Genomic DNA, 21895 nt, shown 5'->3' with positions numbered 1-21895 from the left:
ACCAGGCGGGGGCTCGGAGGGAACAGCAGTTTATGGCGGGGTGGGGGCGGTCGTGGCTGCCCGCGGCTCCCAGCCGCTCATGAGCAGGTAGGACTGGTTGGCGATGTCGGTGCTGGACAGGCGGCCCCCACCGTGCTCCGGCGGCGGGCCCGCCTCACGCAGCGGGCCGGGCAGCACCTCCAGCAGGCAGGGCAGGACGGCCTCCTCCACCGGCTGCTTGTCGAAGGCGCTGGCCTGGGGGGACACGGAGTGGACGGGGTAGGGGCTGCCCTTCGAGCTGCCCCCGGGAGCAGCTGAGTCGCCCTGCCCACCCACTCACCTGGCCGTGCTTGCTGCTTTCCTGGAGGAAGCTGCCCAGAGCACGGTGCAGGTCGGGAACGGGCGGCCAGAGTTTCTGCTTCACATTGCTGGGTACGGAGGAAAGGGCATCGAATTTACCCTCAGACTTGAGGTGCCCTAATGCCCCATGCAAGGTGCCCAGGCTTGGTGCTGGACCCCCCCGCCTGCCCCCGGCAAAGCCCTTTACCTGTACAGGGAGGGGAAGGTGCAGCGCAGCCCCAGGAGCGCTGCTGAGAAGAGCAGCGGCACCACCGTAACACTGGGGATGAGCCAGCCTGCATCGGAGGAGGAACGCCAGAACTGTAGCCCTTCCCAGACCCACCAGCTCTGAGCCCCTCGCAGCCCCCTGCCCCGTGCCCCCCTCCCCATTTCCAGCACTCTCCGCCTCTTGCCGTCAGCCGTGTGGCTCCTGCGGCCGCCAGCCCTGTCCCTTACCCGCATCGGCCACGGCATCAACCACAACGGGTTTGGACCACGCGCTCCAGCTGCCCCGGTACCACGGCCCGCTGGGCCGGGCCCGCACCTGCGCGTGGTAGCGGGAGCCTGGCCGCAGGTCCAGGACCTCTTTCCTCGCTGCTTGTGGAACCTGCAGGACCTGCGGGGCAGAGCCGAGCTGGAGGCAGGGCTGCTGTGGGCTGGCACCAAGGGGCGGGTCCCGCTTTGCCCGACCCCGCGCCTGCCATGTGTCAGCAGCGCTGCTCGGGGTATCCTGGGCAGGCTTTACCTTCCAGTCATGGTTGTTCTCCGTGGCATAGCGGACCTGGTAGTCCAGCTGCTCTGCCGGCAGCTCCAGGGGCGGCAGCCACTGCAGGCTCAGCCGGCCCTGCGACACTGTTGCCTGCACAAGCTGTGGGGCATCTGTGAGCACTGTTGGTGTTGGGGATAGGCATTTGTCGCTCCTATGAAACGGGACATGGGACACTGTGTCCCCTGTGAGCCAGGCAGGGGCTGCGGTGGCACTGGGACTCACCAGCCTGGTGCAGCCAAAAGGGCTCCTTGAAGTAGCTGAGTGTGGGCAGCATGTGGGTCCTGGTGACATTCACCAGGACAGAGATGGCACTGCCAGCCTTGGGCTGGAAGGTGCAGGCATAGGTGCCCTGTGCCCCCCTGCTCACCTCCTCGCACTGTTGCCATGCATCTTCCCTGTGGGAGGAGTGGGGAGCCAGTCAGTCTCACCAAAGCATACCCACAGCCAGCATTCCTCCTGCTCTTCCCCAGGAAAGCTACTGCTGCTTGTAGTTGGAGGTGCAATGTGGTGAGGGGATATGAGATTGGTGGTGGAAGGACAGGACAGATCAGGGTATGGGCAAGGGGCCCAGTGTGGGATATTGGGACACAGCAGGACCAGTGGTCCCTGGGATGTGCCTGCATGGGTGCCACCTGCCTGCCATGCCCCTTACCTTGTGCCAGCCCCGCTCGGAGGTGGCCGGTAGAGGAGCTGGTGGGTGCTGTGGGGCTCTGCAGGGTCCCAGCTCCACTCGCAGCGCACGTGCCGCAGGTCGGGGGTACTGCAGCACAGCCCGATGTCTCCTGGGCAGGGAGAGCCAGGACAGGGAGGGGGCTGCTTCCCCTTGGCCCCCAGAACTTTGGAGTCACACCTTGCCTACAACAGGACCCCCACCCCCTGCAGCCCCAAGCGTGGGTGCCTCCCTGCTGTACTGCCAGCACCCTGCAGAGGGGATGGCTGCTCACCGGAGGAGTGGGGGGTCTCTGCAGCCACAGCCTGCGACCAGGGCCCCCAGACGCCGTCCATGGAGGTACCGTCGGGCTTGCTGCGCACCTGGATGTGGTACCTCACCCCTGGCTCCAGGTCCCGGAGCACCACTCGAGTGTTGGCCTGGACCAGCCTCTGCAGGAGAGGGGCCAAGCTGAGGAGCAACTGCAGGCTCCAAACCCCCCTGCCCATCCCTGACACCTCTATGTACCTGTCCCGGTGCTGGGGAGGCTGCCCTGGGTGTGTGGGTGCTGACAGTTGACTGCATGGAGGGGTCCCCAGGGTGCTGCCCACCGGGGTTCAATGGGGTGCTGCAGGGCACCCCTGGGGAGCTGGCAGGGCAGCACTGCACCTCGTAGAGGAAGAAGTTTGGGAAGTCAGCGAGGGGTGGCTGCCACGACACGCAGAGCTGCCCCGCAGCCCCGGCCCAGCGGGCAGTGATGTTCCCTGGGGGAGCAATGAGACCTGCAGAGAACATGCCAGGGTGTTCGTCCTCCTGCAGCAGCCCCAGTCCGGGCAATGCCTGCTCCTGCTGGGGGACACATGGAAGTCCCTTCCCAGGCTCCACCACTCACGGTGTTGCCAGCCCCCATGGCAGGCAGAAGGTCAGGGGACCCAGAGCTGGGGACTGTCCAGTTATCACAGGGCATTGCCCAGTGAAAGGGACTCACCCACGGCGTCCACGCTGAGCTCCCGCCAGTACTTGGTGTGGTTTGTGGTGGCATCCAGGACACGGAGGTGGAGCTGGGTGAAGAGCCGCACGTCCTGGCTGGGGAACACGCAGACATGTCGCTTCCCGCCAGCCCCACGGGGCCACGTGGAGACCACGCAGGCTGTGGGCACATCCCTGAGGAACAGAGAGTGGGATCTTGCAGCACCTCACACCTCTGCCTCGGGCCAAGCTTGAGGAGAGGCAATGTGGGGCACAGCACCAAGACTCAGTGTCACCAGCTCCTTTCCCGTGCCATAATCCACTGCAGGGCACCGTCTCCATGGGACTGAGGCATAGCCAGGCCCCAGCCCTGCTGCAGGGTGTGCAGTGGCTGCTGTATGGCTTCCGTGGGCTCTCCATCTCTCCTTGCAGCTTGGAGCCACTGGGATGGCCCAGATTGCTGTGACACACTGCCGCTGCTGCTCTCTGTGCAGCAAGGAGGAGGCTGGGCTGTACCCCCACCATCTCCTACCTGCTGTACCAGTAGTAGAAGTGGCACATCCCAGCTGTTGTCTCCTCCTCGTCCCAGAAGCAGGTGAGGTCCTCGAAGCAGCGGGAGAAACAGAGGATGTCCTCGGACACGCCTGCTAGCAGTGCAGCGTCTGGGAAGAGTGTGGCCATGAAGGAGCCCCTGGGCACAAACCCATCCCCATCTCACCTGCTTCCACCTCAGGCACGCGGGGCAGCCTGGGCATGGCCGTGGCACGGGTGCTCTCCACCAGCTTGGCACACTGGGGAGGGACATGGCACCCTGCTGGCTGGCACCGGGGTCCTGGCTGGTGCAGGGCTCCCCCCGGCCCCACCACGCCCCCTCCTCAGTACACGAGGTCCTTGAGGACAAACAAACATCCCGAAATAGCTCTGCGGTCGGGGGGGAGCTCAGGGCCCAGCGATCAGGGGGAAGCACCCCTGCCCTGCTCATGCCGGAAGGTGCACGGAAGTGAGATAAGAAGGAGCAGCACCCCAGGGAAAGAGAAAGGGCCTGGGGGCTGGTGTGGGGCATGTGGTCCTGAGTAGGGGGGATGCCCAAACCCCTGCCCTGGGGGCATGGCTGTCCCCCTCAGTAAGCTGCGCTCCCTGTCATTACACAGACAAACTGGAGCATCACACCCTGCAGGATCTCTGTCTGAAGCACTGGTAGCTCTGCTCACATATGGGTGTCTGTCCTTGTTGTTGTGAAAGGGGGGACAACCCCAAGGTGCAGATGTGTGATGCACAGGGGTGGTCTTGCTGTCCCCAGCATTGCTTCAGCAGTCCCTTCTCCCCCCACTCCCTCTGCCCTGTGACCTGCTGCAGCCTTCTTCCTACCAGCATTTGCTGCCTTCCCCAGAGGTTGCCCCCAGCTTTGGGACCCCACAAGCCCACTGCCAATGTCTGCTGCATTTGCTGAGTAAATCCATTCTCTGCTACACACTCTTGTACTGCCAGTTCAGCCCACCCTGGGCCAAGAATAAGTCACAGTTCCCAGTATTCTTGCCACCTTCTTGGTGTCTTTCTGCTCACCCTGTCCCTTCTCTTGCCCTGACCCCCCCCCCAGCCCTGTTCCTCATTTCCCAGCCCTGTGTTGCCCTTCTTCCCCATTCCCATTGTCCCATCTCTGCCACAGCTCCCTCACCTGTTCTTCTCTTTTTGCCCCCATTACCCCACCCCAGGCCTCATGCAGGCTCCATGGCCTCACCCAGCTCCAAGCACCAGGAGATGAAATGCCCAGGTCCCAGCAGCTCGGTGGCACAGGGACCCATGGCATCAGTGGGAGCCCACCCTGGTCCTGTGGGCTATCAGAGCATCTTTGTTGAGCACAGCCCATTTCTTAGGAGGGGCAGCTGCCCAGCTCTGCAGCCCCCACCAGCCATGCTTGGGCAGTGCTGCCAAGCCAGCGGAGGGCTCAAGGCACAGAGCCCTTTTGCAGAGGCTGTGGGCAGAGTCCAACCCTGACCCTCGTCCCACTGCCCCTATGGGGGTGACTCAGAATGTGCTCCCAAGTCTATCCTGGCCAGAAACCTGGGGCGGGGCTGGAGAGACAAGCAGGAGATCAACAGGGTTTTATTCAATAATGTTTTTTATGGTGTTACAGAAGGTTCTAAAGGGGCTAAAGAGGCACTTATGGAATGCACGATTTCATTCTGAAATGAGACAAAGCTGGGGAGTGGCTCTGGCAGGTGCAGTGTGCCAGACTGGGGCCAGCTACCAGCTAAGATGAGCATGTCCAGCAGGACAGTAAGATCATGACAGCAAGGCTCCAGGAGCCCTGGGGTTAGCCTGGCAGTGCCACTGCATTGCCCATGGTGCAGAGCTGTGCCATCAGATGTTAACTTGAATCTTGTTTAAACCCTCATCACGTCATAACTCTGAGAACTTCTGATGAGTGAGGAGCCCCTCTGCTACCTCAGCAGGACTGGGAGCACCAGGCTGCCATCCTCAGGGGCAGCCCATGGGCAGCCAAGCTCTGCTTGCAGAGAGCATGGATATTCCTTTACTCCAAGCATCTCAGAGTGTCCCACAGGTGAGAAGCACGCTCCATTGCTCACCCTGAACACTCCCTGCACACCCTCCTGAAATGCTCCCTTCCCAATCCCATAGATTTTGGCTGCTGTGAGGTGCTCACTGCCCACACCTGGCATTCTAGCTGCTCTCTGGTCCATCCTTTGGGAGAGAAAATAGCCCCAAGGACCTACCTTGGGATGTCACTGGCTCAGGGGCTGACGGTGGGCTGCAGAGGCTGAGCAGGATGGCAGGGAGCAGTGAGAGCTGCCAGCCCTGGCACAGGCAGGCTGCCATCCTGCAACCAGTGTGCAGGAGCCACGCGTGCCGCACTTGGCCCTTCCCGGTATCCTGGGAGCTGCTGCGGCTCCTCCAGGCGATACCTTTATCTGGGAAGTGGAGGCTGTGCAGCTCAGGAAGCCTGGCTGGGGGCTCCCCCCACCCCATCACCAGCACTTCCCTGTGCCTGAAACCACAAGGCCACAGCCCCCCTGCCGCAGTGCCAAGAGAGACTGCTCCTATCAGATAGGCGGCATGTTCCTGCCCTTGTGGCTGCTGGCATGCTGGGAGGATGGGGTAGGAAGAAAAACAACCCCGAGAAACTAGGGAGGCCCCTGTGTGGGGCAGGGCAGGCTGTTGGGGCTGCTGCCACACGGGAGCACAGGATGTGGCACAGCTGATCTGCCTCCATGGTGTCCTGTGCTGCCCAGCACTGGGGTACTCCAGGTCTGCTCTTCCAGCAGCACTGTGTCTGTGGCAGTGCTGGGAGCAGAGCTGCAGGCACAGGGGGCAAAGCCCTCAGAGGTGGTGCAGGAGCAGGGCCACCACAGTGAGGTCCCACAGTCATGCTCAACCAGTCAATCACCTCTGGTGTTGGAGGGTCTCCCACTCTGCCAGGGCACAGCTCTATTGCACAGCCCAGGGAGCACCAGCCAGGACACAAGGAGCCACTTGCACATGTGTCCCCTGGGCACCAAGGCCAGGTTTGCTTCTTCAAGCCCAGCAGCTGAGGACAGCACTAGAGGCACCAAGGGAAGAGCAGTGCCAGCCCCAACTTGCCACAGACAAATTTTGTCAAAAAAAGAAGACCTAGGTGTGAGCAGGACGGGTGACACTGCCCCAGACACTGTCCCCAGCTGGGAGCAGAGGGGGGGCAGAAGAAGTGGCACATGTCAGGCTGTTTGTGAGGGTCAGTCCCCATCACTGATTCACTGGGGACCTCAGAGATGGGGCAGAGCTGCAGGTCACACCAAAGAGCACAGGACCCAGCTGGAGGAACAGGGCCATCCCTTTAAAGACCAGCCAGCTGGGGGGAAGCTGCAGGAACAATTTTTAAGCATGCAAGTGGCAGCTGTGCATAGGAAGGACATAGTCTGTTCTCCATATCCGTTTGGGGACAAGACCAAGTCTTAATTGTGTGTGTGGGAAAAGATCCCAGTTGGATCCTAAGAAAACCCATCTCCGTGCCATGATGAGACCCAGGACTTGTCTGGGAATGCTGGGACATTCCTGGGTATTATCACAGGACCCCAATGGGAACAGGATTATGAGGAGTGCCCACCACAGCAGCGGATCCTGTTCCCCAGTGCTGTCAGTGGGGCAGAGGTGGGTACCCACCAACACTCCTCTGGACCTGGCTGTTGCATGATCTTTATTGTCCATAAGGCAGAGCTGACATCTCCAAAGGGTCACTGCAGAGCTGGAGGCTGTGCACAGCCAACATTGTCCTTTTGCACCTACCAGGGTGGCCCCATCCCATGCCAGCAGCATTGCTCACAACCCCTGGCACCACTTCAGGCCCAGAGCATGCTGAGGGCTGCAGCTGTATTGCTGCTTCCTCCTCTCACCCAAAGTTTAAGCATTTGTGTCCGTGGGCTTAGGCAGTGCCTTGGCTCCTGAGGGAGGCCCTCTCCTGCCTGCTCTGCTGCCAGCGCCCTGCTGCTGCTTGTCCTTGGGGGCCACCCCAGCGTGTCCCAACAGTATGGGGCTGTTAGTGGCTGGCACCATGCCAGGGAGGGGACGGCACAGTCCTGCTGCAGGGAAGGCACTCTTGAGAAGGGGCACTGCCATTTGGCTGCTTGGCCCTGGAGAGGATGAGCAGCCCCTTGTCCCCAGAGCACTGTTCCAGCAGGCTGGGGCCAGCACAGCCTCACGCCTCCTCGGCGGTGGCATCAATCCCCGCGTAGGTGAAGTTCTCGAACAGGGCCATGTTCACGTAGGCCTGTGGGGGAACCCCAGTTAGGAGCCAGTTGTGAGCATGTCCACATCTATGTCCTGTCCCCACTAGCATGCTCACGGGCACTGTGCCCTGTTGTGTCCCTGCACCCAAAAGGTGATGGTGGGGTTAACCGCCACGCATGGTTTTGCTGCCACCACTCACCTTCCTGGCCTCCAGCATGCGGATGAGCTGCATGGAGATCTGGGCGAAGGGAGGGCGCTCGTAGGGGCGGTCCCGCCAGCACTGCCGCATCAGCTCGTACCTGGGGGCGGAGAGTCATGGGCGGCTCAGTGAGCACGGGAGGAGAGGGGACGGAAAAGCTCCTTGTGGGAGATGGAGGAAGCAGGCAGGAAACTAAAGCCAAGGAAAGGTGTTTGGGTGTGGGACCCCAGCGCATTCCTCAGCCACAATGCAGAGGCAACCAGGCAGAAGCTACTGGAAGTTGGTGCGAGCCCTGTGGGGCAGTGGGGTTACCTGGTGCCACCACCAGTTCAGGCTCTGTCCACTTACACCTCGTCGTCGCAATTACGCGGCTTCTCCATGCGGTATCCCTGGGGCAGCTTCTCATAGAGCTCGGCACACGTCATCCCGCAGTACGGTGTCCCCCCTGCAGCCAGAGACACCCGGGGCTGAGGAGGTGACAGTCCCGAAGGTGTTCCCCCCAGGGCCCCAGGATAACCAGACCTACAGGGACCTGAGTGAAGGCAGGGGACAGGGAAGAGCCTTACCCAAGCTGACAATCTCCCAGAGCAGGACACCGAATGACCACCTGAAAGGCGAGGAGCCGAGGCTGTGACAGAGCGCCCAGCTGTGCCTCACTGATGGGCACAGGGCAAAGCCCAGGGTGCAACAGGCAGCCAGGGCTTGGGCTGAGCCAGCAGCTCCTCAGGAAGATGCACCAGCATCACCTCCTGCCCTTGCAGCACCCAGAGCAATAGCCTTGCCTCTCTGACTGCATCAGAGAGGAGTGGAGGTGCCACAGCCATGCCCCAGCCCAGCGCCCCCGCCTGCAGCACTTACACATCACTCTTGGTGGTGTACACGCTGTAGTTGAGGGACTCGATGGCCATCCAGCGAACTGGCAAACGGCCCTGGGGAAAGAGAGAGCCACCATCAGGGCTGGAGGAGTGCCTCCTGGGGGGAAGACAGCTGTGATCCAGGCAGTCCTGCCATGGTGGGTTGGTCACACTGATGACAGGCATCCTGCCCACCACACCGGTGCAGGCTCCATGGGGATGTTTCACTCCTGCCTCACCATTGTCTTCTTCACATAGACCTCCTCCCCTCTGGAGAGGCCAAAGTCAGCAATTTTGGAGGCCAGGTTTTCTCCCACCAGAATGTTTCTTGCTGCCAGGTCCCTGTGAATGAACTGAAAGGGAAGAGCAGTTAGCAGGAGCTACATGCTCCCTCCTGCTGGCCCCAGGGACCTCATTCCTTGATGGGGAACCCCCAGGCCTCAGAGGGTGATCTGAGGGGCTTGCTGCAATGTACCTGCTTCTCACTCAGGTACTGCATCCCCTTGGCCACATCTGAAGCAAACTGGAGGAGCTGCTGGGATGTGAGGGTGGAGGCAGTGCCGTGCTCTTTGGCAAAGGCTGGGTCGGTCTCCAAGACTCGGCTTTTGCGGAGGAAGTCGAGGAGGTTTCCATATGGAGCGTACTCAATGGCGATGTACAGGTAGCCTGGGGGGCAGGAGGAGGTTGGGCTACTGGGGCTCTCCCCAGCAAAAAGGAATAGACAGCTGGGCAGGGGTGGTGGGGCAGGGTAGAATGGGACAGCCCTCACCCTTGTTCTCACAGGCACCCAGCAAGTTGATGATGTTGGGGTGATGGCCCAGTTTGCACAGCACCTCCAGCTCCCCAGCAAAGTCCCGATGGTCATTCTCTGAAGCAAACTCTGGAAGCAAAGAAGGGATGAACACTTCAGGCTACAACAGGGGCCTTTCCTCTGCTTCTCTGCAAAAGACTCCTGATGCTCCCCAGCACAAACATGGCTCAGGACGCAGCTGCAGCAGTCAGCCCACCCTGCCTGCCTCCCCCAGCACTCACCTTTCAGCATCTTGATGGCTGCATTCATTTTCAGGCCGTCCTTTTTGATCATGGCCCTGATTACCTGCCCAAAATTGCCCTCCCCGATCATGTCCTCAAACTTGATGTCTTCCCACTCCAGGATGGGGTAGCTGAGGGGCTCAGGCTGCGGCTTGGGCCGGCGTGTGAGGGTCAGGGTCCCCGAGTTGAACTGCAGGATGGTCTCTTCCCCCTGGCAGATGGAAGCGGGTGAGGTTAGAGGCACCGGGCACCTGCCCGCCCATGCGGCAGTCCCAGCAGGACAGGAGTCATGGGCAAGGGTGGGCTCCGCACCCTCTCCGTGTGGAAGTGAGGTCTGGCTGCATCCGGGCTGGAGGCTATGGAACGTGACCTGGAGCGGGCTGGGACCTGGGGAGCAGGGGACACGGTCCTGGCGGGGCAGGCGGCACTCACCGAGCCAGACTGGTACGTAAAGGTGCGGCGCCGGTGGAAAAAATTCTTCTTGATGAGGAAAAGTGCCAGGAGAGCAAAGAGGATGGTGAAGCAAGTGACGGACACAGAGCCAACAATGGCCAAGAGCAGCTGCTGGTCTGTTCCTGCCTGCTCAGTGCCCTGGCTGCCCAGGCTGGGCGGCACACTCAGCACTCCTGCCAAAAGGAGGGATGGAGGGTTGTGGTGCATGGTCAAGCCCTGCCTGGCCTGCACTAGTGGCCAACCACCATGGCAGCAGCCCTCTCCCAGCACCAAGATCCCCAATGAAGATACCATAACCACATCCTGAGCTCCTGGTGCCACAGTGGCACAGAGGGGAAAGTGTCACAGCCCAGCTCCTGACACTGAACCACTGGTTTCTGGACCTCCAACCAGCTTTGGGTCAAGCCATGATCTCCTCCCATGCTTGCTCTGCTCTGCTCCCCCAGCCCCTTGATTCACATCCCCTGCTGCCAAAGGCAGAGTCACTCTTTAGGTGCCATGATGTCATCATGCCACCCCTCCCCCTGTAGGACTAGGAGGAGCAGGTTTTCTTAAGACACCAAGAGTTTTGGTCTTGGGCTGCTGCTTCAGAGCCACACTCAGAGGTTGCCACAAGCACCCCAATCATTCTTTGCTGATCAGAATCTGAGCCCAAGCTGCAGCAGAGCTGTGAGCCCCCTGCCTGCTGGGACACCCCTCTCACCGTCCCCGAGGGTCTTGGCTTTCATGGGCAGGCTCCATTCCCCTGGCACGTGGGAGTTGGCACGGACACGAAACTGGTAGCTGGTGCTGGCATTGAGGCCCCCAACGATCTTGGTGGTCTCGGCGCCACTGTCGGTGTCAATCCACTGGGGTTCACTGGTGCCCCCCACCTGCTGCAGCTCCACGATGTACTTGGTGATGCCCCCGTTGGGGTACTCGGGCACCTGCCAGGAGAGCCTGACCGCGGTGTCGGACACGGGCTCTGCCGAGAGCAGCTGCGGGGAGGAGGGCCCTGGGACCAAGAGAGAAGAGTGTCAGGCCCAGAACAGGGCTCCTTGTGCTGCTGGGCCTCAGTGCTGCTGTTGGGATTGAACCCTGCGGATGGCAATGGCAACCAGAGCCAGGTCAGCTTTGAGGGATCTTCAGGGACCCCAGCCCCTGCTTGGAGGAGGTGCTCTCCATGTACCACAGTGAAGCAGGACTGTACTCCCAAACGTTCCAGCCACACCATCTGAGGTCTAAATGCCTGTGATTGACTAGCTCTTGTGACTTTTTATTCCTTCAGGCCTCTGTCACATACTGCCTGCCCACCACCTCCTCTGAGACCTCTCCTGCCTGCCCACATCCCTAATCCTAAATTTCCAGATCATACAAAGCTGTTACAAGCAGAGAGCAGAGGAAACCTGTTATCCCTCAAGCCTGATGTCTATCAGTCCTCTCAATGGGTACTGTACAGTGCCAAGGCCTCGTGTATGCCTTTCCCCAAGGCTGCCAGAAAGCTTGGTCAGGCTGGTGCTCCATCTCTGCATGGTCTTCTACCTACTCCAGGGGCTGTGTCTGTGTATGCCCACAGGTGGGACTGCAGGGCTCCCCAGGCCCTATTGACCACACAGCAAAATTACCTGGCAGCAGAGTTAAAGCAAACCGAAAGGGAAGTATTTTTTCATGCAAAGTATAATGATATAGAGGAACTAGTCGCTACAGGGTATTGTAAAGGCTGCAAGTATAGATAGGTCCATCAGGGTTTGAGCAAGGGTGTAGAGAACAGATTTGTCTGTGACCATCACTCTGGATGACCTGAATGTCACATTCAGCTTAGAATGTTTCTCAGCTCCTTGGTGCTGGAGACTGCAGGATCTAGTGGGGAAAGGAGGGCCCATTTTCCCCAAACAGCTGTTCATGTTCTATCAGAGATGGGAGAAGGAGCAGCCAGACCTGGGGATGGTTGCTGTTACAATTATAACTGATTTATCATTGTAATTCCCTGTTACAGTTCCCAGCATTCCACTGGACCCACCTTTACTGTTGATCATGACCTTGTAGGGGTCAGAGGGTGGCCCCAGGCTGGTGCAATGGTACACCAGCACCTCCAGCCTGTACTCCTTGTTAAACTCCAAGCCCCCAATGCGGGCAGAGAGCACAGAGATGGATGTGATGTTTTTCTCAGAGACCAACCGCCTTGCAGAATCAAAGAGGTGGACAATGAACCCATGTGCTGGCTCATGGTTGCTTGGCAACTTCCAGGTGACATGAAGCATATTTTTCTCTTCTACGGACCAGCCTTCGATGACAGGTTTGACTGTGGGCTCTGCAAACAAAAAGGCAGCAAAATCTCACGGCACATCAGCTGCGAGACCTTTCAGGCTCTGTGCTGTGCAGGGTCAGGGTCAGGGTCAGGGTCAGGGCCAAGGAGATGGAGGCTCACCAAGGCAGTCAGTCACCATGATGGCTTCAGGACCCTTGCTGCCCTCCCCACCAGCCCCTGGCCGGCTCAGCTGCGCCTTGACGATGTAGGCGGTCACTGGCCGGAGGTTCATGAGGGTGATGTTCTCGCTGTTGTCGACTGTTGGCCAAGAAAACATGTCAGAACCATGCCCATCATCCACAGCCTACCCTGCCACCAGCATCCTCCTCAGCATCACCACAGGGGGCGTGGTATGGAGACATCTGCCCACCCCAGACCTCACCCACCTACACACAGGTCCTATTTGTGTGCCTCAGCCCTGCAGGTACATACCCACAATGGATGACCATGCTGAATTGTCATCCTTGGGCTTGTAGAAGAGCTTGATGGAGGTGATGGGTCCATCACCAGAGAAGCTGTCCACAGGTGACACCACGAGCTGGCGACTCTGCTTGGCCAACAGCCGGGGGGCGCTCAAGGGCACTGGTGGCACTTGGGGGGAAGAAGGGAATGACACTGGTGGGACTGGGAGCAACGAGGAGCAGAGAGAGCATGAATACATCTGCCACCTCTTGGCTCCTTCCAGCTTTGTCAGGAGAGTCTTTTATAATCACCCAAACCTGTCTGCTGGCATTGCAGCCAACGATGGGAGGCACCCAGTCAGGTGCAGTGGTGGTATTGCCACACCATGCTGACAGCCTCCCCCAGCAACCCTGGCTTGTCCTGCTCCTGCCACCACACTTTCCTCACCTCGGATATTGACCTTGACTTTCCGGCTGTCCTGGCCCCCGGTGGTGGAGACCCGGCACTCCCAGAGCCCCGTGTCCGCCTTTGTCAGGTGCCGCACCTCAAACTCGCAGGTGATCTGCTTCGGCTCAATGATGGTTTTGATGACCTGTGGCACAGAGGGTGCTGTCAGCCTCTCCACTCTGCTCCTGGCTCAGCCCCCATGAGTGTGAGGCTGCCCAGCAGCTGCAGGTACTCTTGAGGGAGCTGTGAACATGGAGATGGTGGTGGGGCAAGGGCACGGGGCAGTACCTTGAGGACAGTGCCGTCAGCCTTGCGCAGCTCCACGCTGTCCCTGGTGGGCAGTGGGTTGCCAATGGCCACACAGCTGATGATGGGCTCTGAGCCCAGGTTGAACTCCAGCTCTGAGGCCAGCTGGATGATCTGGGGGAACCGGTCTGGTACACAGAAATCAACATTAGGGCTGGCCCTGCTCCTCCCCTACAAGAAAGCCTGGCACCTTTTCCTGGACCTAGATAGTGCCAAGGGAAAGGTGATGGATGCTGTGGTCCAGCCCTGATCCCCAACCCCACTGGGCTCAGCAACACTCTCAGCACAGATAACGCTGGGATCCAAACCAGATGTTGCCCTTGCTATGTCCTGGTTTCTACAGACTTGGAGTCTAATTCCACAGCCAAGGGGTCCTGCTGAACCAGCTGGTGAGACCAATAGCCAATGGCCCTCCCAGCCACTGATGAGGAAGGAGCCAGCACCCACTAGAGGGTGGGGGATGGAAACCTGCCACAGCCCTATGCCAACCTCACCTGACTTCTCACAGTGCTGCCCATGCCAGCCTGCGGGGCAGACACAGCCACTGAAGCGGTTACAGCTGCCTCCATTTTGGCAGGTGCACTCCAGGGCACAGTCAGGGCCGTAGAATCCTGAGGGACAGGCTGTGGGAAGAGAAGAGCTCACTGCTACCCCTGGCCATGGCACAGGACCACAGAGACAGCAAGCAGCTGATGCAGGCAGTGGTACTGCTCAGCCTGTGCTGACCCTCAGATGAGGAGAGGGTTGCAGAGGTGCTGCTGGAGAGCAGCCAGGCCCTGCAGGAAGCCCAGCTGGGTGACAGCTGATGGACACCCCTGTCCTTGTACCTTGGTCACAGTGGGAGCCGCTCCAGCCCGAGGCACAGGAGCAGCCATAGGGGTCGAGAAGGCAGAAGCTCAGCCCCTGGCAGCCCTGGGCTCTCTGGCACGTCTCCTGGCAGTTGCGGCCAAACTGGCCTTCCTGGCAGGCTGGAAAAAGAAGCATGGTCTGGCCTCACCCACTATTCATCCATGCCCTTACTGCTTGTGCATGGCACAGAGCTGGCTCAGGTGCCCCAAGCCCCATGTCACCACCTGGAGGAAACATGGGACCCATGTGGCTGGTCCAGCCCTGGCCCAGAAACAGAGGACACTGAGGGTGGGGAGGCACTGGGGATGAACACGGCATTTCCAGATACCGTACTCAGGTCTAGGGGTGCAAGAGAGCCCCCACATATGCCCTGAGCACCGCACCCAGTGCTGGGCAGGTGGAACCCACCTCTCTCACAGCGGGTGCCCATGAACCCTGGAGGGCAGATGCATTCACCAACGTGGTCGTGGCAGATGCCGCCGTTCAGACAGTCGGGACAGTCCTTGTCACAGGATGGTCCCCATTTCTTCGCAGGGCAGGCTGCAGAGAGAGCAGAGAAGGCCAGAGTGCCACCTGGCACAGGGCAGGGTATGGCTGTCCCCAGTCCCAGGCAGCCAGGGCCCTGCTCACCTCTCACGATGAGGCGGTAGAAGGCACTCCACAGAGGGCTGTCCCCCATGAACGCAGCACTGTAGACACCGTTTTCGCTGACACTGACATTGGGGAGTGTCAGGACAACGTGGTCACCCTGCACCTCACCCCGGTCTGTGGTTTGGTAGTAGCTGCCTGCAAGGGGACAGACTTGTCTGTGACCTCCTGTGCCCCCAGGGCGAGTGCCAGGCACCAGCTGGGAGCAGCTCCAGCCCCGGGTCTGCTCTTGGAACTACTTGCCGTTTCTTTTCCACATAACATCTGTCTCCTTCTTCTTGAGGATCCTGGCAGAGAAGGTGGCCGCCTCAGCAACATTCACAGACTGTGTGGCCTTCACTGGGAAGAGGTGGGCTGCAGAGGAGGAGGAGGCACAGATTGCACAGCAGTCACCCCCTGAGGGCACTCACACCCGGTCACACCAGGACACACCCTGACATGTTCCTGCTGGAATGTCATGACACATCTCCCTGTCTGCTCCATGTTGGACCCAAGACCCCCCAAGCCTCTGCAGGAACAGGGCTCCCTTCCTGGCCCCTTGAGCCCCTTCAGGCAGACACCGAGGAATGGGATTTGGCACCCTGCCCTCTGACCAGCCCACCATCTGCACAGGATGCTGGTGGCAGCAGTCTGGGGAGGTGACATCTGAACAAGTGTGCATGGTGCATCCCGCCTGCTGGTGAGGTGTGGAGTGCTGCAGGCAGGGAAAGCAGGGCTGGTAAGGGGAATTAAGTATGCAGGAGGCTGCACTGCAGCCCCCAGGACCAGCAGCCCTGTCACGGCTGTTTTCCTGATTCCCCAGGTGCTGGAGTGTGCAGCAGCAATGAACTCCTGGAGTATTAATGTGAGTCACCCAGACCCCAGCCTGAGCACAAACAGGGCTATAAATACCTTAAGGCCTGGGAAACCAAGCCCTGGGCGTGCCAGGACAGACACAAAGGAGGACACAGGCGGCTGCTGGCTTTTGGAGCCTGGCAGCACTCCAGCTTGCACACACTAAAAGAGCCACGCCAGGCTGGAGCTAAACACATCCAGCCCTGTGTCCTGCCCTCTGAGGCCAAGGACCTGGAGGAAGCAGCACATGCTGCAGACGCCCAGGGCAGGGCACCGCAGGTCATACTTGGCAGTCATTTCCCAGAATCACCTCCCCATCTATCCCTCTAGCTGGGATCTTTGTTCCATGGACTTTGAAGCCCTCAGTGGTGGTTTCACAGATATGGCCCTCACTCTGTTTCAATCCACCTCAATCCCTGGAATGAAAGGCAACAGTTCCCTGGGGACCCCTAAATGCAACACTTTGCATTTGTGCACACCGATTTGCCTGTCACCCCATCACCGAAGCCCTCCCAGACTGCATCTCTCCCCTCTCTGTCACTCCATAGTGCATTCATCATCTCCCCAGGCAGCTCAGGGACAGCAGGCAGCATGGCTGCTTGCTCAGCTCTGCACCCACAGCTGGTGACACAGGTCCATGCAAAGACCTTGTGCCATGCCAGTGGGAACTCCCTCGTGTGACAAGAACTGCTCCTATTCCTACTCTCCCCTTTTTTAGTCAGTTATTTATCCATGTAAAGATCACTCCTGCCACCCCCTGGGTGCAAAGTTTCTCTCAAAGAACTTTGGAGAGGGATTTTTCCCAGTTTTCTCCAGGAATTTGAGCAGACAGTATCAATTTTTCACAGCATCCTCACTGCTGCCACCCCAGCAACCCTACCACTGCAAACTCTTTCTCAGGGACCATGCCACCAAATATTCTCCTCTTTATTACAGTTTGTGCTACTTTTCCAGGTTCTGACTTGAGTTTTCAGGTCTGTAACTCCCTATCCAGAAGTTTTAGGAAGGTCTGGTTTCCCAAGGACAGCCTTGCTCACTGCACACCCAGCCTGGTGATGTTGTGGTGCTCCATTCTGCAATTTATCACCTGTCTCCTGCCAACAACAGTGGCATTTTAGACAGATGCTCCAGCAAATTTTCCCAACCTTTTTGTTGTACACACAGATACAAAAATTTTTAAAATGTTGGTTTTCTGCAGTTGCTTTTCTGGGTGTCTTTCTGCTCTGGAAAGTGTAAAAGATAGTTTATTGACAGATTTAAACACTTCTGAAATTGCTTCTCAGGACCTCTTTGGTTAGCTTTACTTTGTTTTTTCAGTAATCCTTCCAAAATTTATCAAACTTCCTAAGTTCTTCTCCATGCATGACCTTTTGGGAGCTGCCAGCTTTCCTCTAACAGCATTCCCCACCCACTGTTTAATCACCCTGGCTTGCTTTGGTGTTCTCTCAGGCTAAACAGGAGACATGGCACACACCAAGCCACTTCAATGGGTTCTATATCCAGCTCTCCTGCAAACATGTCAATTTTTTGCTTACTAATTCCTTTATTTTTTTACCTTCTCCTCTAAACAGAGCAATAAAAGCTTCTTAGAAACTTGTGAAAGAGACACCTTTTTGGCACTTGTAACTCCCACAGGGGCTCCTCCAAAGCACTATTTTATTTTTTGGCTAAGAGGACCCAGGAGTGGGGGCTGACTGAGAACACCCCACCATGGGAAGCACTGTCCCAGGCATGGAGCCCCAGAGCCATCACCTCCATCCATGATTCATAAACAAAGACATCTGGGGGTGCAGAAATCCCTCTGTGCTCCTCACCCCATGCTGCTGGTTATGTCTCCCACAATGTCTCCATTGGCCTCTGCTCCATTCCTCAGTGCCACCCTGCTTGCTCAGACAATCCAGCTCTGTTTCCAACAGCACCACTGCCATTTTTCAGCTTGAGCCTCTTTACAAGGACAAAAGCTGAGTCCTGCTCCCTGGGTAATAATGCTTAGGCCACACCAGCAGCCTCTGTGCCCCAGCTTGGAGACACTCAGTATCCTTGCTGAAGCTGTGTCTTAACACGGGCAGGGAAACTTGTATCCCCTCCTCTTATTCTGAGCAAAGGGACAACTGTCTTAGCTAGATGTTCTAAAAAAGAGCTAGAAAGCATCCTGAGGCAAATATCACAGAAAATTTCAGTTTTGCAAAGTCTCAAGCACAGGGAGGGAAGGTCAGAGGGGCAGTGTGGGAGCATGCTGCCCCAGGTGGCGTCCCTGCTGCTGGTCAGCCCAGGGAGGCCCTTTGGATTCTTATGGCCCAAAACAGGAGCAGCAGATGAGCCCAGCACTGCCCTTGGCTACCGTGCAGTCTGGCAGTGCCTCTCAGCAAGCCCCACTGCTGGAACGGCGGTGTGCTGCCCCGGGATGGTGTTTGTCCAGCACCTGGGAGGCTGCCAAAGATCTGCCCCAGCACTACCTCCTCCCCTTGAGCCTGTAGTGAGGGAATGGGCTGGCACAGCTCCAAAGGGCTACCCCCTGCTCTGGTTAATGATTTCCAGACCCCACAACCTCCTCCAAGGGCACTCAGTTTCCTCTTGGACCTTGCCCTTCTCCCAAGCCTCATTATAAACACAGACAGCTCCTCCATGGGGCTCGACCATGCTCCTCCAGCTGAACATCCCTTCCACCTCCCTTCCATCTCCCTGCCACCAGGGCTGGTCGACCCCAAACCCAGCTTATGGGTCACCACTGTCGCCCCAAGTCCCTGCCTGGTGCTGGGATTGTGCAGCACAGGGCAGGAAGGTCCCCTGTGCACCCGACTGGCAGGCAGGGGCCTCCTGCTGCCCCCAGAAGGCACTCACCATTGTGGCTGTTGTGCACATAGACCACCTGGGCCTGCTCGGTCGGGGTGCGTCCCAGGCAGTAGAGGATCCCCACCAGGTCAGCCTTGGAGAAGCCCCTGGCCTGGACTTGGTTGCTGCGGTTGCGGTAGTTTTGGAAGCTCATTTTGGGGTGAGTCATCACGATCTTGTTCTCCCGCTCGATCTGCAGGTAGCTCACGTCGTGCTCCCCCACCACGCAGGAGAGGAAGAAGTCGGAGGGGGACAGGCTCTGCACGTTGGCGACCAGGGCGATGTCCAGGATGGCCCCTGGGGTCAGGGAGCACAAGGGCACATCACAGCTGGGCACCAGCACGGCCACACCAGCCCTGCCTCAGGGCCAGATCCTGTCACCCAGATGTCTCCCCCTTTCCAGAACATTTTTGCCATCCCCAGCCCTGAAGGCACAGCCAAGGCAAAGCAAGGTGCATTGCAGACACATTGGGATGACACAATGTGCATTTCTGTTCTCCTTTTGGAGACCCCAGCTGGATCAGCTCCCCAGCATGAGCCAAGCATGCATCAGAATGGGATTCTTGGGGTGCCTCTCCTCCCATGTCAGAGAGAGACAGCCAGGGGCCTCTGAGAGCTCCAAATGGCTGATCACAAAAGGACATTTCCTCCCTCCCAACCCTGCTCCGATGGCGCCACTGAGCTTCCACAGCTGCCTCTTCCCACCAAGCCACCCTGAGGCAGGGGCTGCTCACTTAAGTCAGATGAAAAGGAGCAATTTACCTGCCAGATGTGGGAAGAGAAGTAGAAGATAAAGCTGGAGTCCCATGTCCTTGGAGCTTGTTCCAAATCTGGCAGAGGTCAGAAAATCCCCAGCATTTCCTGGCTATGGGGCTCAGAGCTGGAGGCTATGGCTGCCTAGGAGCTCCACGTGAGCAGCAGCTCAGGTCCACTGCTCCCTGCCCATGTCCCCCATCCTCCGTGCTCTTGGTTGACTTCCAGGGCAGCTGGGACCACCTCCTGTGGTGCATAGCCTGGACACGGACTGAGAGATGCCCCCGTTTCTCTGGCTCTGTGGCCAGCCAGATGCTCAGGAGCAGGGCTTGCTGGCCAAGGGACCGCTGGGATCCCCTGCCTGGTGGCAGCTCTTCTAGGGAAAGGCAGCCGCCCACCCCTCCAGGGCTAGGGCAGTGTGCTCAGGGTTCCCTGAGTCATGCTGAGCCCCTAGCCCAGGCAGGAGGTGCCCCGACCCCGCTTTTCGTCCAATGTTCAGAGCGCCTCATGCCCCAGCCCGCCCGGGCAGTGGCATCCCCATCCCCGCGGTGCAGCCCCGTGGCCGATGGCTGTGGGAAGGGCTCTCTGGAGCAGGGAAAGGAAAGGGGCCAAGGGGCCGTGGCTGGCGGCGGCGGCGGAGCCAAATCCTGTTTCCCATGCGGCGTTTCCTGCTCTCCACCCATTGTTTGGAGACGGCCCTGACTCCAAGAGCCGTCGGGAGCAGCCATGCACAGGCTGTCCCCCGGGGAGCGGCGTGCGGCGAGGCTGAGGCCGCGCACACCTCGGGGCGCCTCAGCCTCCCGCCGCCACGAGCCGGGGTGCGAGGCACGGCCCAGCCCGGCTCCGGGGTGCGAGGCACGGCCCAGCCCGGCTCCGGGGTGCGAGGCACTGCCCCGCTGGACTCCGGGGTGCGAGGCACGGCCCAGCCCGGCTCCGGGGTGCGAGGCACCGCCCCGCTGGACTCCGGGGTGCGAGGCACGGCCCAGCCCGGCTCCGGGGTGCGAGGCACGGCCCAGCCCGGCTCCGGGGTGCGAGGCACCGCCCCGCTGGACTCCGGGGTGCGAGGCATGGTCACCCGGGCTCTGTGCGGTGCCAGGGCTTGACTCATCCTGCGGGGCCCATCGGGGGACACTGTCCGGCTTCAAAGGGGTTGAGTGGAAGCACGGGCAGGGTGCCAACGAGCTGCCCAGCTCACACGGTAGGGTGGCCACTTGCCGAGTAAAAAACCCTGTCGTTTGTGGTAAACATGTCTGGGGGGAAGGGGAAGCAGGAGAAAGCCTGGCTTTCCCTGAGCGCTTTCGCATGCACAGTGCTGGCATCGGCGCAGCACAGCATGGCCTTGCTACAGCCCAGCCCCAGTGTCTCACTCCAAGCATGGAGGCTGTGCCAGCTGCCAGCCGGCTCCAGGCTCTTTGCCTGGCAAACAAAAAGTGTTCCCCATGAAATCACCATAAGCTTCACTCACCAAACCTCACACTGCTTCACAAATCAAACTGTTCCCATGTGAAAAGCCAGGGCTGCCAGGGAGTGAGTCTCATGTTATGATGTGTCCTGGGCCCACGCTGTATCCGGCCAAAAATCTAAAGCACACATGGAGAGGAAAGGGAAATCCATTCATCGCTTCCGACTATTTACAGAGTGCTCTGGGGCCGCGCGGTGCCCATGGCATGCTGAGGGAGGGATGGCAGTGAGCAGGGGCTCTCACAGTGCAGCTGCCTGGCCACCCCATGGCAGGGAGGGGGGACAGAATCTGAAAAAGGTGGATATCAGGTGCAGCTGCCCTCATTTACTTGGAAAATGAAGCTGGCTGTAGGGGCCAGTCAGGCGCAGAGCTGTGTGCTTACATGTGCAACTCATTCTGTGCTTCCCTGGCAGCTGTGGGGGAATGCATCACACAGAGCCCGAGTTGGAGCGCACTCTGTGAAATGCCCTCTTTGAGGAGCATCCGTTTGATGATGGGATTATTAATGCAGAATTTTTGCGGAATGGGAGCCATATGGGGTCATCCTCTGCACCAGGCCATACCTAGGAGATCTTAGGGATCCGTTGAGGAATCTGACCCAATGTGATTTGTTTGCTTGTGTTTTTTTCTAGAAGCACCTGGATAAGAGCTGTGCTGTCTATGTGCAGATTCCTTTGGCTGGAGGTAGGGTAGGAAACCTTTCTTTTGTGGGAGTTTTGTGGCCAGCCAGGACCTCACAGCTCCACTTTAAGTTTATCTGTCTCCAGGGGAGGCACCAGAGAGATAGGCACAGCTGAACACAGCCGAAGCAGCTCTCCACACTTGCTCTTCTGCATCATGGAAAGCTTCAGTTGCCCAATCCATAGGACACTCCAAGCACCTGAATATCTGCTGATTTCATGATCCTCAGCTTTTTTGCTGAATTACAACAGGCTAAAAAAAAAAACACCAAAAAAACCCCAAAGACTGACAAAAATACCTCTTTTTGTTATTATTTGCACATTCTAAAGCATGGCACCACATGCCAGAAACCATAACGCACAGATACATTTCCTGATAGGAAATGCAACCGCCCTGCAGATCCACCAGCAGACCGGCCTGCCTCAGCAA

General features: G+C 58.8%; 2 protein-coding genes across 3 annotated transcripts; both read right to left on the bottom strand.

Annotated features, from left to right (window-relative positions):
* Nucleotides 1-13: 13 nt before the first annotated feature.
* On the bottom strand, nt 14-5693 carry MPL (MPL proto-oncogene, thrombopoietin receptor). Its single transcript, XM_059477988.1, has 12 exons — nt 5441-5693; nt 3238-3367; nt 2725-2900; nt 2265-2518; nt 2032-2188; nt 1740-1869; nt 1310-1482; nt 1064-1206; nt 775-934; nt 527-614; nt 320-407; nt 14-234 (listed from the first exon to the last, which is right to left on the bottom strand). Exons 1-12 carry the CDS (start codon nt 5691-5693, stop codon nt 31-33), a joined length of 1956 nt encoding a protein of 651 aa, XP_059333971.1. The 3' UTR covers nt 14-30.
* Nucleotides 4792-19834, bottom strand: TIE1 (tyrosine kinase with immunoglobulin like and EGF like domains 1). 2 transcript variants are annotated; one of them, XM_059477984.1, is made up of 23 exons: nt 19333-19834; nt 18580-18867; nt 15144-15258; nt 14887-15038; nt 14665-14796; nt 14235-14375; nt 13902-14030; nt 13390-13535; nt 13102-13246; nt 12685-12843; nt 12373-12510; nt 11965-12255; nt 10669-10959; nt 9825-10138; nt 9513-9723; nt 9250-9360; nt 8956-9146; nt 8720-8833; nt 8485-8555; nt 8193-8233; nt 7975-8071; nt 7627-7726; nt 4792-7467 (listed from the first exon to the last, which is right to left on the bottom strand). In XM_059477984.1, exons 1-23 carry the CDS (start codon nt 19376-19378, stop codon nt 7396-7398), a joined length of 3495 nt encoding a protein of 1164 aa, XP_059333967.1. In that variant the 5' UTR covers nt 19379-19834; the 3' UTR covers nt 4792-7395. The 2 variants fall into 2 exon arrangements, with proteins under 2 accessions (XP_059333967.1, XP_059333968.1); XM_059477985.1 differs by having other exon boundaries at nt 9945-10138.
* Nucleotides 19835-21895: the final 2061 nt, after the last annotated feature.

Source organism: Ammospiza nelsoni, chromosome 9, assembly GCF_027579445.1.
Source record: "Ammospiza nelsoni isolate bAmmNel1 chromosome 9, bAmmNel1.pri, whole genome shotgun sequence".
In the NCBI taxonomy this organism is placed as follows: Eukaryota; Metazoa; Chordata; class Aves; order Passeriformes; family Passerellidae; genus Ammospiza; species Ammospiza nelsoni.
This window is presented reverse-complemented; position numbering and strand designations above follow the sequence as displayed.